The sequence below is a fragment of the Hemitrygon akajei genome, chromosome 7 (assembly GCF_048418815.1).
Source record: "Hemitrygon akajei chromosome 7, sHemAka1.3, whole genome shotgun sequence".
Classification (NCBI taxonomy): Eukaryota; Metazoa; Chordata; class Chondrichthyes; order Myliobatiformes; family Dasyatidae; genus Hemitrygon; species Hemitrygon akajei.
In genome coordinates, this window is record NC_133130.1 from 70,997,601 (window position 1) to 71,011,068 (window position 13,468).

Here is a 13,468-nt window from a genome sequence, read left to right on the forward strand (position 1 = left end):
AACCATGAAAAAGTTGATTCAGCTATTGCAGGTTAAGTTTAGAATGTCACCAACTTGGAATAATTTAGAAACCAGCAAATAATGATCAAACAGAAGAAACAGAGTTTAATAGCAAGAAACAAACATACACTGATATTTTGCAAGTTAAAAAAAGCAAGAAAATGGCTTTGCTCCCTTTAAAGATGTGAATGGAGAATTAATGATTGGAAATAAGGAAATAAAGGCTATCAAAAACTTTTTGTCTTTGCCTTTTCAGCTGAAGACACTAAAAGTATCCTGACAAAACCAGAAATAAATTGGAGCGGGATCTGTGGAACATGTGCTACTACAAAAGGTCCCATCAAAAGTATTAAAGACAGAGCGACCTCTGGAACCGTAGACCTGCATAATGTATTTTATAAATTGGCAGAGACAGAAATAAATAATCTTCAAATGCAGAACAAAGATAACAAAATAACATTTGTGAACCTAAGATGCATTTTCCTTTTCATTAACCTGAAACACTAACTTTGCTTTTCTCTCTCCACAGATGCTACCCAACGTGCTGATTATTTTCAACACTGACTGGTGTTATCTATTTTCCTTCAGTTGCTTTCAAAACTGATATGTTGATAATCAATGCAAAAAATCTAATCTGAAGATGGAAGGTCTTATCAGTTAAAAAATAAATTAACCATCATAAAAATGAAGCTGGACAGTACAAGTACATGCTGGACAGGTCACTTGTACAAGTCCAAGATTTTGGCATGTTCCTCATCAAGAAGTTAAAATTTGCTTCTTGCTATGCACTTCAATTTCCACCAAATCAACTTGATTTCCTGTCATGAGTGATAATTATAAATCATCCAAATGGTTTTGCCTTTAGATACCTGTTCTCAACCTTATCATTTATTTGTGCCATCACCCAATTTATTTACCCCTTGGATCACTCATATACCAACTCACAGCAGTATCAATTCCAGATCTTTCATTATCAAACCCAGCTCAGGACATTGCAGTTTCTGCTATACCTCTACTTTCCATGTAAGTTACCTTAAGTTGAGTTCAAGGTTCCACATTTGACCAAAATGTTAGCACATTCACAAACACAATTAAACACATTAAAACTAAAACATAAGGTCAGAAAAAATCAAATCAAATTGGACTGATTAATTTTGTGCGCAAATTCCACTTTCAGCAAAATCAAATCAGAACATAAAAGAATTAAACAGAGCAAGCAGGCGACTTTCCAGTGTGTCTGTTTGTATTGGGTCTCAGGCTCACTCCATATTGTTGCTGGCAGTCCTGATTTTTTCCCCTCCTTTCAAGTATTTGCTCAACTTGTCAAGTTATTGCTGACTCTTCTTCAAACACCTCACTGAATCACTTCCGATCATAACTTACTACTTAAAAAAATATTCAAATCATCTATTTCTCTTGCAAATCAAATTAAGAGTGCCTCCTTTGGTTACAGATCCTTTTGTCAATGAAACCTCTTTTTTTAATTCCATCAAACGAATTCATGATAATTAACTAATAAAAATTGTCTTTAAAATGACTCCAGACAATAATGCATATTCAATGCAATACTGTTCAGTTGGATTCAAGTTACACAGAGAGAGACATTTTAAAAGATGCCTAATGCACAACATAACACAGCCAAGTATACACTGTCCAAAGTGCAGTATGGAATACCCTGCTTAATGTAATATTGTCAATATAGACTCGTATCGTCTGCTGAGTTAATAACTAAGACTGCTCAGGGATCGCATTAAGTTAGATAACACAGGGCAGGGTGATTCTGATCCCAGTAAATTATAAACTGGACAGTTTTATCCTGCTGACAGTCCATTTTATACCAGATATATCCCGCTCTCTGTGCAAAAATAACCCTCAAGTACATTGTCACATTAGTGTTTAATAAGCTTAATTATACCAATTGACCTATTCACAAGTCAAGGATAAAAAAATATATTTTTAAATTTAGCATACCTTAAGGGAATCCTCTTGGCTGGAAAAGTCCTCATATTTTCCATTGTTTAATTCTGGTGCATTTAATAGTAGCTCAACATCAGCCAGAGCCAGCAATGCCTTGTTAATGTCCAAAAGATAATCTGATGGGAAATACTGCGATGCCATTGCTGGACTTGGACTGCAATGGGCAGCAATAACCGTGGCTTCCTGAGGAGAGGCAGCAGTGTAAGCTTGACTTTTATTGTAACAATAGATAACCGTTTACATAGAGCATAGAACAGTATAGTACAGAACAAGCCCTTCAGCCCACAATGTTAACCTTTTAACCTACTCAAAGATCATCTAACCCTCTCCTCCAACATAACCCTTCAATTTTTCTTCATCCATGTGCCTGTGCAAGAGTCCCTTAACATATCTGCCTCCACAAACACCCCAGTAGTGTTGATTCACGACTACTGTGTTTAAAAAAAACATACTACCCCTGACATTCCCCCCCCCCCAAATATTCCAATCACCTTAAAATTATGTTCTCTCATACTAGATGTGGCCAGGCTGGGAAAAAGGTACCAGTTGCCCATTCCATCCCTCTTATACACCTACGTCAAATCACCCTCAGCCTCCATCGCTACAAAGAGGAAAGCCCTAGCTTGCTGAACCTTTCTTCTTCAGGTACAAGTAGAGCCGATTCTTGTTACAGATGTGATGGCAGTCACTCACTGCATCTCTGTTCCTTCAAACCACTGTCAGTGGAATCAAAATGAGCTGCTCATTGCCACTATGACTGAGGAAGAGGCACTATACTAGCAGCATACAAAGAACAAGAAATGGAGATTGAAAAAGGACCCACAAAAAGCATAAAACTGATTCAACCAGAGTTTGACCCAGAAAATCATGCTCAGTTCATTATCACAAGATATGGACATAAAAGCCTGTGTGGTAACGTTTGAGTCTGTAGAAAGGATTAATAATCGTTATAACAGGGACAATGGCCGAGACAAACATTTACATCTTGCATTTTAAATAAAAGTGAACTTACTTCAGAAACAAATAAATAGGGTACATAATTGGAGTCCTTTTCACAGGGTGAAAATGTCAAATACGATATACAGTACAGAATTAAAAAGGGTGGTGGGGTCGAGGGAGGAGAAACAAATTTTCTTTTGCACAGATGCTTAAGGGTAGGTAGACGGCAGCAGGGGCGGACTTACAGTAGATGACAACAGTGACATTCGGGTAGCATTTAACAGGCACATGACCAAGAGAGAATGGAGGGACATTTGTCATGTGCAGGAAGATAGGATTAATTGAATTTGGCATCATGGTCTGTATGGACATTATGCATTGAAGAGGCTGTTCCTGTGCTGTACTAAGATGAGAAAATCTGGAGATGCTGGAAATCCGAGCAACACACACAAGATGCTAGAGGAACTCAGCAGGCTAGGCAGCATCTATGGAAAAGAGAACAGTCAACATTTTGGGTTGAAACCCCTCACCAGGACTGGGGGAGAAAAAGATGAGAAGTTAGAGCAAGAAGGTAGGGAGAGGGGAGGAAGTACAAGGAGGTAGGTGATGAGTGAAACCAGAAGGGGGGAAGAGGTTTAAATAAGTTTTTTTTAATCCCTTGCTTTACTTAGTCCAAGGTTTTTAAATCACAGAAATGCGTCAGCCCCTTATTATTTTTTTCAGTATTTCAACACATACAGCCTCATTTGATAATCCTTCCAGCACACTATACTTCTGCACAGGTAGGATTGTTCTTTAACCTATGCTATCACATTGTTTTTAATAAAAACCCTCTCTCATCAAAAATCCCAGCATATTTAAACAGCTATTCTTGCTTCCTATTGAGATTCAAATTTGTGTGGCTGATACAAGTCTTCAGAACTGCTACCAATAATCCAGAATCTTAAACCCTTCTAATTCTAGCATGGATAGACCCAAGCCCGGCTGTGAAAGGAGGAGGGTTGGGTACTGGGGCGAGCAACCACATCCCATTAAAAAAACCCAGAGCTACAGGAACGCCAAAAGAATCTCCAAAGACCTCATCACTAGAAGAGGAAGGAGCTTCGCCTGGGGACGACTTGAAAGACTGCCCCAGGACAGAGAACTCTGGCAAGCTGCTTTCAGCGGCTATCGCCCAGCCAGGGTAATAGACATAAGTTAAGCCCTTCTCTTCGTATAGCATCTCTCCAGGTCTGCATTCATATTATGTGCCCGCACTTTTTTTTAAAAAAACTAACTGGCAGTTGGCATCAGGAATAATTTGGAGATTACTACCTTTCAGTTCCTAATTCTACATTACTTTAACTCTTTAAAATTTGCCTGCAAGACCTCAGACATTTTCCTACCAATGCCTAGTTACTGAAATAGACCTTGACCTCTCGTTGATCACCTTTCCTTTATAGTTGACATTAGACTTTTAGAAAAACAATGAAATCCTTCTGACAAACTTCATAAATTGTTATAAGAACAAGCTAAACTTTGCTTTCTAATATTTTGGATCTTATAAATTTTAATCCCAAGGTTACAGAGCTCTTTAAACATACTAGCTGGAAAGTAGAAAATTGGGCTTCAATTTGGTGCCAGCGCTTGTCTTCATTGACATTATCTTTTCCCAGAGAGCTACAGTACAATCCCAGACTTTGTCCCTTCATTTTCAAGGAAATAAAGTCCTTCCTTCACTGTTCCATTTCTTGGATCAGTTCCTGGAAAGAAAAACCTCATTCAAAGACTTTTGTTGCCAAATGACTTTTTTTTCCGATTATCAGTATAACATACTGATTTATGTCAGTATGGCCCAATCTCACTTATGGACATCTCTGCAAGCAGCTAACTCTGTGGAGATTCTTGCAAATTACATCTTTCCAAACCAATTCGTCTATCAGGTATAACCTTCCCACACAATGTCAACTATTTTTTTTCCCCAGAGAGGAGCAATCAGCCGTTCCATGCTCTTTGTCCTCTTACACAGCTCATTAATAACAGATATTCTGCATGTCCGCAGTGATCCTCACTAATTTTTCCAAATGCTTCCATGAAAACCACTCCATCCAGATGCATCACAGCTTGGTATACCAACTGCTCTGCCCAAGACTGAAAGAAGTTGCATTGAGTTGTCAACACAGCCCCATCTGTCATGAAAACCAGCCTCCCTCCATTGAGCGTCTGCACTTCCTGCTGCTTGAGGAAAGCAGCCAACAAGTGGCATAGCACGAGCTGATCAGGGTTCGATTCCTGTCACTGTCTGTATGTTTCCTGCATGACCATGTGTGTTTCCTCTGGTTTCCTCCCACATTCCAAAGACGTATGGTTAGTTAAGAGAGTCATGGGCATGCTCTGTTGATGCTGGAAGCATGCAACACTTGAGGGCTGCTGAGCACAATCCTCTCTGATTTGGTTTAATGCAAGTTACACATTTCACTGTGTGTTTCAATGTACACGTGATAAGTAAAGCTAATTTTTAATCTTTCCTTTTAAGCTTCAAACACTCCTCCCACCCCAGTCATTCACTCTTCTCCCTTTTCCATTAGGCAGAACAGGCAAAAACTTGAGGATGCGTTCTGCCAGGATCAAGAACATCTATTCTGCATAATAAGACTTTTGAATGGACCTCTTGTATTTTAAAGGTGAACTCTGATTTACCGTAGCAACACACAAAAAGTGCTGCAGGAACTCAGCAAGGAAGGTGTGCTGCTTGGATTTCAAGCATCTGCAGATTTTCTCATTTGTGATCTAATTGTCTTTTGCACTGCACTCCCTCTGTATCTGTGATACTACAGTATATTTTGCAATGTTCTTTTTTCTTTTGTACTACTTTTTAGAATGATCTGTCTCGATGACATGCAAATAAAGCTTTTCACTATCTCAGAGCACATGACAAAAATAAACCAATCAACATTTCTGATGGAAAATACCACACAGAGCATGTGCAGAGTACAGAGTTGGGAATGGGAAGTTGAGGGACCTTATCATCATCAGGGATCAGGATTATCACAAGGAAAACAAGACAAAAAGATCCAAATTGCAAGGAACTTAATTTCTACCTTTAATCTTCCATCTTCTGAGCCAGAATCCACTAGCTTCTGTTCAATGTCATCCAGCCATTCCATGAATTCACTTCCCTCTCTTTTGTACTGGTACCACCCAAGAGGATGCTCTTTCAGCTGCCCTTTCCAGATTAATCTTGCTTCCTTACAGTAAGAATATAATAATCCTCATTTTCAATAAGCTTATTTCACAGTAATTGAGACACCCTGAGCAAGCACACACCACAGCAGCTTAGGACTACCTCCAAATATCAATTTCTGCTCAGATAACAGCTAACACAATTTGCTCTGATCAAATCAAACACTTGGAACATTTGAAGATATAAAAACCATGACTATTTTCCACATAATCTATCATACTTCTAAAACGATTCCTAGTAGCAATGGTTTTTCTCATACCTTAATATGAGCAAATTTTGTTTGCAGAAGGTTCAGCTTTCTTTGGAATTGTTTCCGTCTTTCATCATCAATAGTCTGCAGTAGGCTCTGCCCTTTCTGCAGCATCTCTTCCACATTTGCTTTCTCTTCATCCATCTAGAAAGACACAATTGTTCAGAAAGCACAGTACATGGAGGTACCACACACCTTAACATACTCTTGAGTACTTGTTCACAAGATCAGACCTTAAGCCTCAAGACCACAAACTGCACCCAGAACAAAAAAGTCTTCTCTGAAATTAGGACCTTATGTATTCAGTACAAAGCCAAAGTCCGTACATAGTGCATTTGGTGTATAATGGGCTTGGAAGTTTCACCCAAGAAATAAGCAGAAGTTGAACTGTTGTCAGGTTTTTAAGAAGAGTGAAGGTACTGAAGCAGAAAGCTTAAGAATTTTCAGTAGGTTCAAAATGATGAACAGAGCAGAGAAGAGGAAATGTGTCAAAGTTAAAAGCATAGATCACTAAAGCAGGCAAGGAGATCAAAGGATGTTTCATTAAGCAAAGGCAAATAGCATTCATAAAAACTGTGTCAAACAGCTGATTTTACAAAAGGTTTGCATGCAGCCATAGGAAATTTTCTTACAAGGAGGAAAACCATCTATTTTTAACATAACAAGTAGTTAGGGCCTGTAATGCATTGCCAGAGGCCATGAAGGCCAAATTAATTTCATATTTGTAGAGAAGCTTGTTCAGTATCCAAAAGAAAGGAATTTCCCCAAATGTAGGGAAACAGAAGGGAAATGGGACTAGTTGGATCGATCTTGAATAGACTTAATATGGTTACAATGGGCTAACCGGTCACCTATATGCTATGACCATTCGCTGAGTATATACATACAAGAACTAGTAATACAACAAATGAAAACAATAGCTTGGCTCTCCTACATGCAGGCCTTAGTAGCAAATGCACTCAGGCTATCCTAGCTCAAGCATGCAAAATATTATAAGATCTGTCTGTAACTTCCTCCAATTTTCATTCAATTACCATTAAAAAAATTTCCCGTCCTCATATAGCATTAGCTTAGAGTGTGGCTGCCGAACAGCCTTCGAGTCGAAGACATAAACGGCGCACAGGGAAACTTCCTACAAATTAAGCAGAATTTATAGGCACATCCCAGAAGTGAAAACATTAAGCTAATCAACAATGCCAATACAGTCCACAAACTAAAGCAAATGTAACAGCTAATGATACAACTATACATACGAGAGAGACTGTTTCCGTATTTCCACTGTGGCGAGCAAGCAGAGCAACAGCAGAAGGAGAAAGTGAGCAGAGGGACAAAACTAGCTATGACCTCTAACAAAGTACTGCCATTGCTACTGTAGGGAAACAGTGAAAAATTGCACATATAGTTTTGAAAGTATTCAAATTATAGTCCAGGCTGAAAATTGGATTTGTACTAGTTGAAAGATATAATATATCAAATGCAAAGCCCATTAATCACAGTAATAGAGACATACAGCACAGAAACTGAAATTTCAGCAATGTCCATACCAATCTTCCTGCCCATCTATCCATATTTGGACCATTTTGTTTTCTATGCCTTGATTATTCACACCGAATTGCCTCTTAAACATAGTGATTGTATCCGAACTCACCACCTCTTCTGACAACATCAACCACAGAAAAAAGTTCCAGTCAAACATTAAAACTCCTACTCCTCACCTTTCAACCACATGGTTTATTACCTTGAAGACACAAGAGACTGCAGTCGCTGGAATCTCGAGCAAACCCTGATACAAGGTTTCAACCCAAAACATCAACAATTCACTCAACCTCCACCCCCAAACAGATGTTGTACAACCTGCTGAGTTTCTCCAGCAGCTTATTTGTTATCTCTTAAGGGCAACAGGTACAGAGCTGCCTGATGCAATATGCATGAAAGGATGCCAATACTCTCAGCTTTGATGAGATAATTCTTAAGATTCACAACAGCTTACGACATACTCAGCAATATCTGGTCACAGTCTCCTGCCTAAACTCTCCCCAACACCAATCAAGAAAATCATTGAGGTATACTCCAATGCAAGAAAATTTGAAATATTGTAACTCTGCCTGCCAAGAAGTTCCCAAATGAATTTCTTGAATGGTTCCAGATTGCCTGGTTTCCATTGTCGCACTTAATTTACAAATCTTCATCCTAAAACAAAACTGCAAGATTAAGCAGATGGGCATCAAGCCCAAATACAGACATTCACTAGACACCCACAAAAATACTTTCCAACCCAGTAGAGCATTGTGATACAGCTTGTAAAGCCAAAATTTCGTAGAGACCAGGGTTTGATCCTGACCTCAGTACAGATCAGTTGGAGTTTACACATTCTCCCAACTTGGTGTCTTTCTTCCAAGTTATTCACTTTTCTCACAAATCCCAAAGATCTATGGAACTGCAAGTTAATTGGCCACTCTAACTAATCTCAAGTGTCAAAGAGTGGTAGAATTTGGGTGGGGGGGGGTGCAGGGAGCAGAGTCTTGAGAAGAATTTGGGGAGAATAGAAGAATAGAAATAGAATTAATAGTGTCAGTATAAATGAAGTTCTGTTGCTGGCGTTAACTTAGTGAATTGAAAACCGTGCTGTCTCTCTCCATTAAACTATGATGAAAGGTGATAGTTAAAAGAACTGGTGAATTAGTTATATTTTTCCATACCTTTAAGTGGCAAACCCCACTGGCATCCTGAGTGATATTAGCTACATAACACCGAGCAGGACTTGCATTATGCTAGTCATAATTCACAACCTGCAACAGGCGATGGGCTTGCAACAAGGAGCATTAAGTATTCTGTGACAGTTGCTCCAACACAGAACAGTAAATATTTCATCACAGGCTGTTAACATTATTATGTGAAGCTATTTATAAAAATACTTGATAGACTGCATACCAGGATGACACTGCAAAATTAAGACAGTTTATTGCATTTTACCTTTTCATCATCACTGGGAATTTCTGCAAAGCACTCCAACTTTCTTTCCAAGTTGTTTATCTTGATTTGTAGCTCAGATTCAAAGTGATCTAGATCAATGCTTGAATTTGCATCAGTCTTCATTCCTGACTGGAACCCATTTTCAAGGTTTGTAGCTGCTTGCATTGCTGCTTCCATCTGCAATTACATCAACATAGTTTTCTATTCATTTTATGTTAAACTGTTTATTTGTTAATTATTGCAAACATACAAATTACGCTCAAAACTATGTTATTTGGCACAGTTTGGTACTTGTAATGTTTGACACTGAACCAAAAAATGGACAGATGGCCTGAAACTGGACTAGGATTAAGGGAATATGACCAAGGAGAAAAGCCAAGTTACCGTAGATTCCGGATTTTAAGCCGCTACTTTTTTCCCACATTTTGAACAGCTTTGAACTTTGCGGCCAATAATCCGAAGCGGCTAATACAAGGTTTTTTTCATGCCGCCTCGTAAACATTTTGCCTCGTAACAGTAGACCAATAAAATTGATGAGTAGTTCACAGAGGTCCAATGAAATTGTACGATAAATCAAGCGCACTTTCACAATTAAATTATTGTAAATCAGTCATTTGTACTCACCCTCATCAACATGGAAAACACTCGAAGCATTGTGCTACCTACCCTACTTAGTTTAAACTATATTTGTTTTCTGTACTACATCGCGGGATGCTATGACGACACACCCGGTTTCGCGGTGTCTTGTGGGAAAATGCCGGTTTGCGATAAAACGGAAAGGAGGGGGGGAGCGCATTACGCGAGCGGCTTTGGATCCGAGCGAAATCTGCTTTTAAATGCCGTTTGCAATGAAACGGAAAGGAGGGAGGAGCGCATTACGCGAGCGGCTTTGGATCCGAGCGAAATCTGCTTTTAAATGCCGTTTGCGATGAAACGGAAAGGAGGGGGGAGCGCATTACGCGAGCGGCTTTGGATCCGAGCGAAATCTGCTTTTAAATGCCGTTTGCGATGAAACGGAAAGGAGGGGGGAGCGCATTACGCGAGCGGCTTTGGATCTGAGCGAACTCTGCTTTTAAGTTAAAGGTATCAATAACTTTTCCTGGTAGGCTGCAGTATATATATTTTTTACCAGTCGTTAGGAGATATTGGAATGTTGTTCAGTAAAGAAGTATACGCAACGTATATTTAAAAGTAGCCGCGTACGGGCACGGTTCGAAAAAAAGCATTTGCAATATGTATTTGTTTTTGTTACCATATGGATTTAATTAAAAGTTAAAAAAATCCTCACGTGTAATATCTTTCTGTGTAAATATCTCATATTACAACGTGGGACACCTGCGGCCGAAAATCCGGTGCGGCCTAAAATCCGGTGCGGCCTTTACATTTAAAAAAATGATTTTATTTCTAAAATTAGAGCCAGCGGCTTAAAATCAGGTGCGCTCTGTAGTCCGGAATCTACGGTAAGTACTGGAAAGGTTAAAGGAATTGCTGATTTTAGAGCACTGGCAGCTTAATGCATAGCCACTGAAAAACAAAGCAATTAAAATAGGGATTATTGGCATAACTAATACAACACAATTTTCTCATATGATTGCTGGGCTGGGTGCAGGCCATCATGTTCAGGAGACTATTACGGTTTTAGTCTCATTATTCGTGAAGCTGAATGCTTTTTACAATTAAAAACAGAAAACACTGTAGGAACTTAATATATCAAGCAACATCAATGTACAGAGAAAAACAATTAATATTTCTGGTCAAAGACATTTTGTCAAAAACAAATTAATTAACACAAGTTAAATACAATGGATTCCAGTTAATTGGGCCATCAGTTAACTGGGACAGCCACATAATTGGGACACTGTTAGAAAATAAAAACTAAGAAAATAGCTGTGATTCCCTTCGCTTATTTTAGATACTATGCCGCTTAACTAAGAGACTGTTGCTGAACAGTTCTTAATATCATCAGTCGCATGCACTGTGTGGCTGTTGGACACCACACTGTGATTTTAAATAATGTCAGTTCCACATGTTTGTGCTCAAAAAGCAGCAAGTTTTGTCAATGATAGTTGGCAAGTAATAAGCACTAAAACTATTCTAAACTGCTTTGCTCACTATCGTTTCAAGCATTCAGTCTTTGAGACGCCAGAAATTGCCAGGAGTGAAAATGAAACAATTTCACAAGTTAAGAGCAAAAATGAACTTCAAAATATTGACAATCATATTGAATGTTACAAATGAAGACTTGGAGGATGCAAGCATTTAAAGGATTGTATGAAGACAGTCCATTATCTGTACTAGGTGCCTGTGCTGATTTTGTTCACTTACAATCAAAAGAACACAGCAGCGTACTCCGGATGAATTCCTCCATGGGTAACTACTCGGAACTAATACAGTTTTATCGTCCAGTAGACGTATTGGTGGTGTTCTAATTTATTCTGCATTTCATTCAAATACATAAACCGTTACTCAGTTAAAAAAGGTTTAATAGACCCTTTCAACTACTACATGAAACTCTGGCAAATTAGGGCAGCCGTTTAATTGGGTCAAAATGTACTGGTCCTGATGTGTCACAATTAAACAGAATCCATTGTATATTAATTTGAATTAATATTAATTTAATCTATTTAATTTTTTTATATTCCTCACATTGAGAGATTTTTTCAATCTAAGCGAAGCAAGACAATTTCTCTCAATTTTACATTTAAATTATAACCTGGTACTGTAACATCTTTATACCGCACAAAAAATGTTTGAACACAGGCATGAACTTCTCTCAAAGACCGAGAATAAACTTAACGAATGGCTTGAAAATTAAGTGAAGTTATTTATACACTCTCCACATTCGGATGATCTGAAAATGCATGTCTAAAATGGAATTTCTATCTGGAAGCAAAATATTTTAAATATTTCACCGTTTCAGCAAATGTTCAAAATTGGTTAAAGTTTCAATCACATTTTCCAGTCTTACCCATAAGAAGTAAACAAATCTAGGCAAGTGTGAGCTGCACTCAACATAATCCAGCCCAATAGCTCATACACTAGTCATGCTTCAACTTCCTCAGTTATTCTCTTTTGTAAAATGACTAAAAACTTCAACCATTCATTTTGTTCCACTGATGCCTCCTGACCCACTGAGTTTCCCCAACAGTTTGTTTATTTTTTTCTCCAGATTACAGCATATGCTGCTTCCTGCGTTTCCATACGAGTAAAATCTCAGGCAAATTAGTTCCGGTCACAAACAGAAAAGTCAACAAAACTGTTTAAGAACAAGCAGAATTAGGAATCTCGGCTCTCAATAATGTTATGCCTTGACCTGTTGAGGTTTTTCAGGTATTCTGTTTCATTACTGCAATCTTGATCAGATGCATCTTTTCAAAAGCAAATTTCTTCAGGAGCCTATCAGAATATTCACTGGGATACTGCTCTTAATGAAAAACTGTCGTCTTCATACCAGCTCACCTTGACTGATCTGATGTGCTGGGAAACCTTCTCCACATTACGATTTAGTTCAATGAGTTTTGGTTCCACCACTTCCCGGCACGAAGGGCCATTATCATTCATGAGTGAAATAGCTTGGTCACGAACATCATCAACTTGCAAGTTGATTCCATCCAGTTCAGACTGAAAACACTGCAAAGTAGTTCAATATTTCCTTTGTGCTGATCTTTGCAGGGTCCACATAAGTGTAAATAATTCATAATGTACAAAGCTTGCACACAGTGCTCATTATTCACTGATGTAGTAATTATACAAGAGAACTACAAAATTACATAGAATGATGTATTTAAATGCATTAGTTCTTACATCAGAAATGTCATACTTTAATATAAGTTATGACACAATAGTTATCAGTATGAACTCTGATCTTTAAGACTGGACATGTTGTTGAGGGCTATACATCATTCCACTTCCAAGGGAAATTAAGACTGAGGAATAGAGGTTTAAGAGCAGTGTATAAAATGTAACAGGGAACCATGATGTTCTCAAGCTTCTCCAATATTCTAATGAGCTGACAAGCAACTCCCTGAGTTTCCTTGACAAGCAACTCCTTAGTTGTATATGGGCCTTAAATTAGCTAGTTTTCTGTTCCTCTTTTGACAGACACT

The 13,468-nt window shown here is 38.4% G+C and overlaps 1 protein-coding gene across 4 annotated transcripts in view; it reads right to left on the reverse strand.

The window, feature by feature from the left end:
• The window catches only part of LOC140730544 (utrophin-like), a 460,763-nt gene that overhangs the window by 259,802 nt on the left and 187,493 nt on the right, over nt 1–13,468 (reverse strand). For 2 of the 4 annotated variants that reach the window (XM_073051151.1, XM_073051150.1), the window contains 5 exons: nt 12,822–12,992; nt 9,363–9,539; nt 6,399–6,533; nt 5,997–6,143; nt 1,972–2,160 (listed from right to left, as the gene is read on the reverse strand). In XM_073051151.1, the coding sequence (XP_072907252.1) occupies nt 1,972–2,160; nt 5,997–6,143; nt 6,399–6,533; nt 9,363–9,539; nt 12,822–12,992 (819 nt within the window). The remainder of the gene's footprint in view (nt 1–1,971; nt 2,161–5,996; nt 6,144–6,398; nt 6,534–9,362; nt 9,540–12,821; nt 12,993–13,468) is intronic. The other 2 variants (XM_073051153.1, XM_073051152.1) reach the window with 2 other exon arrangements.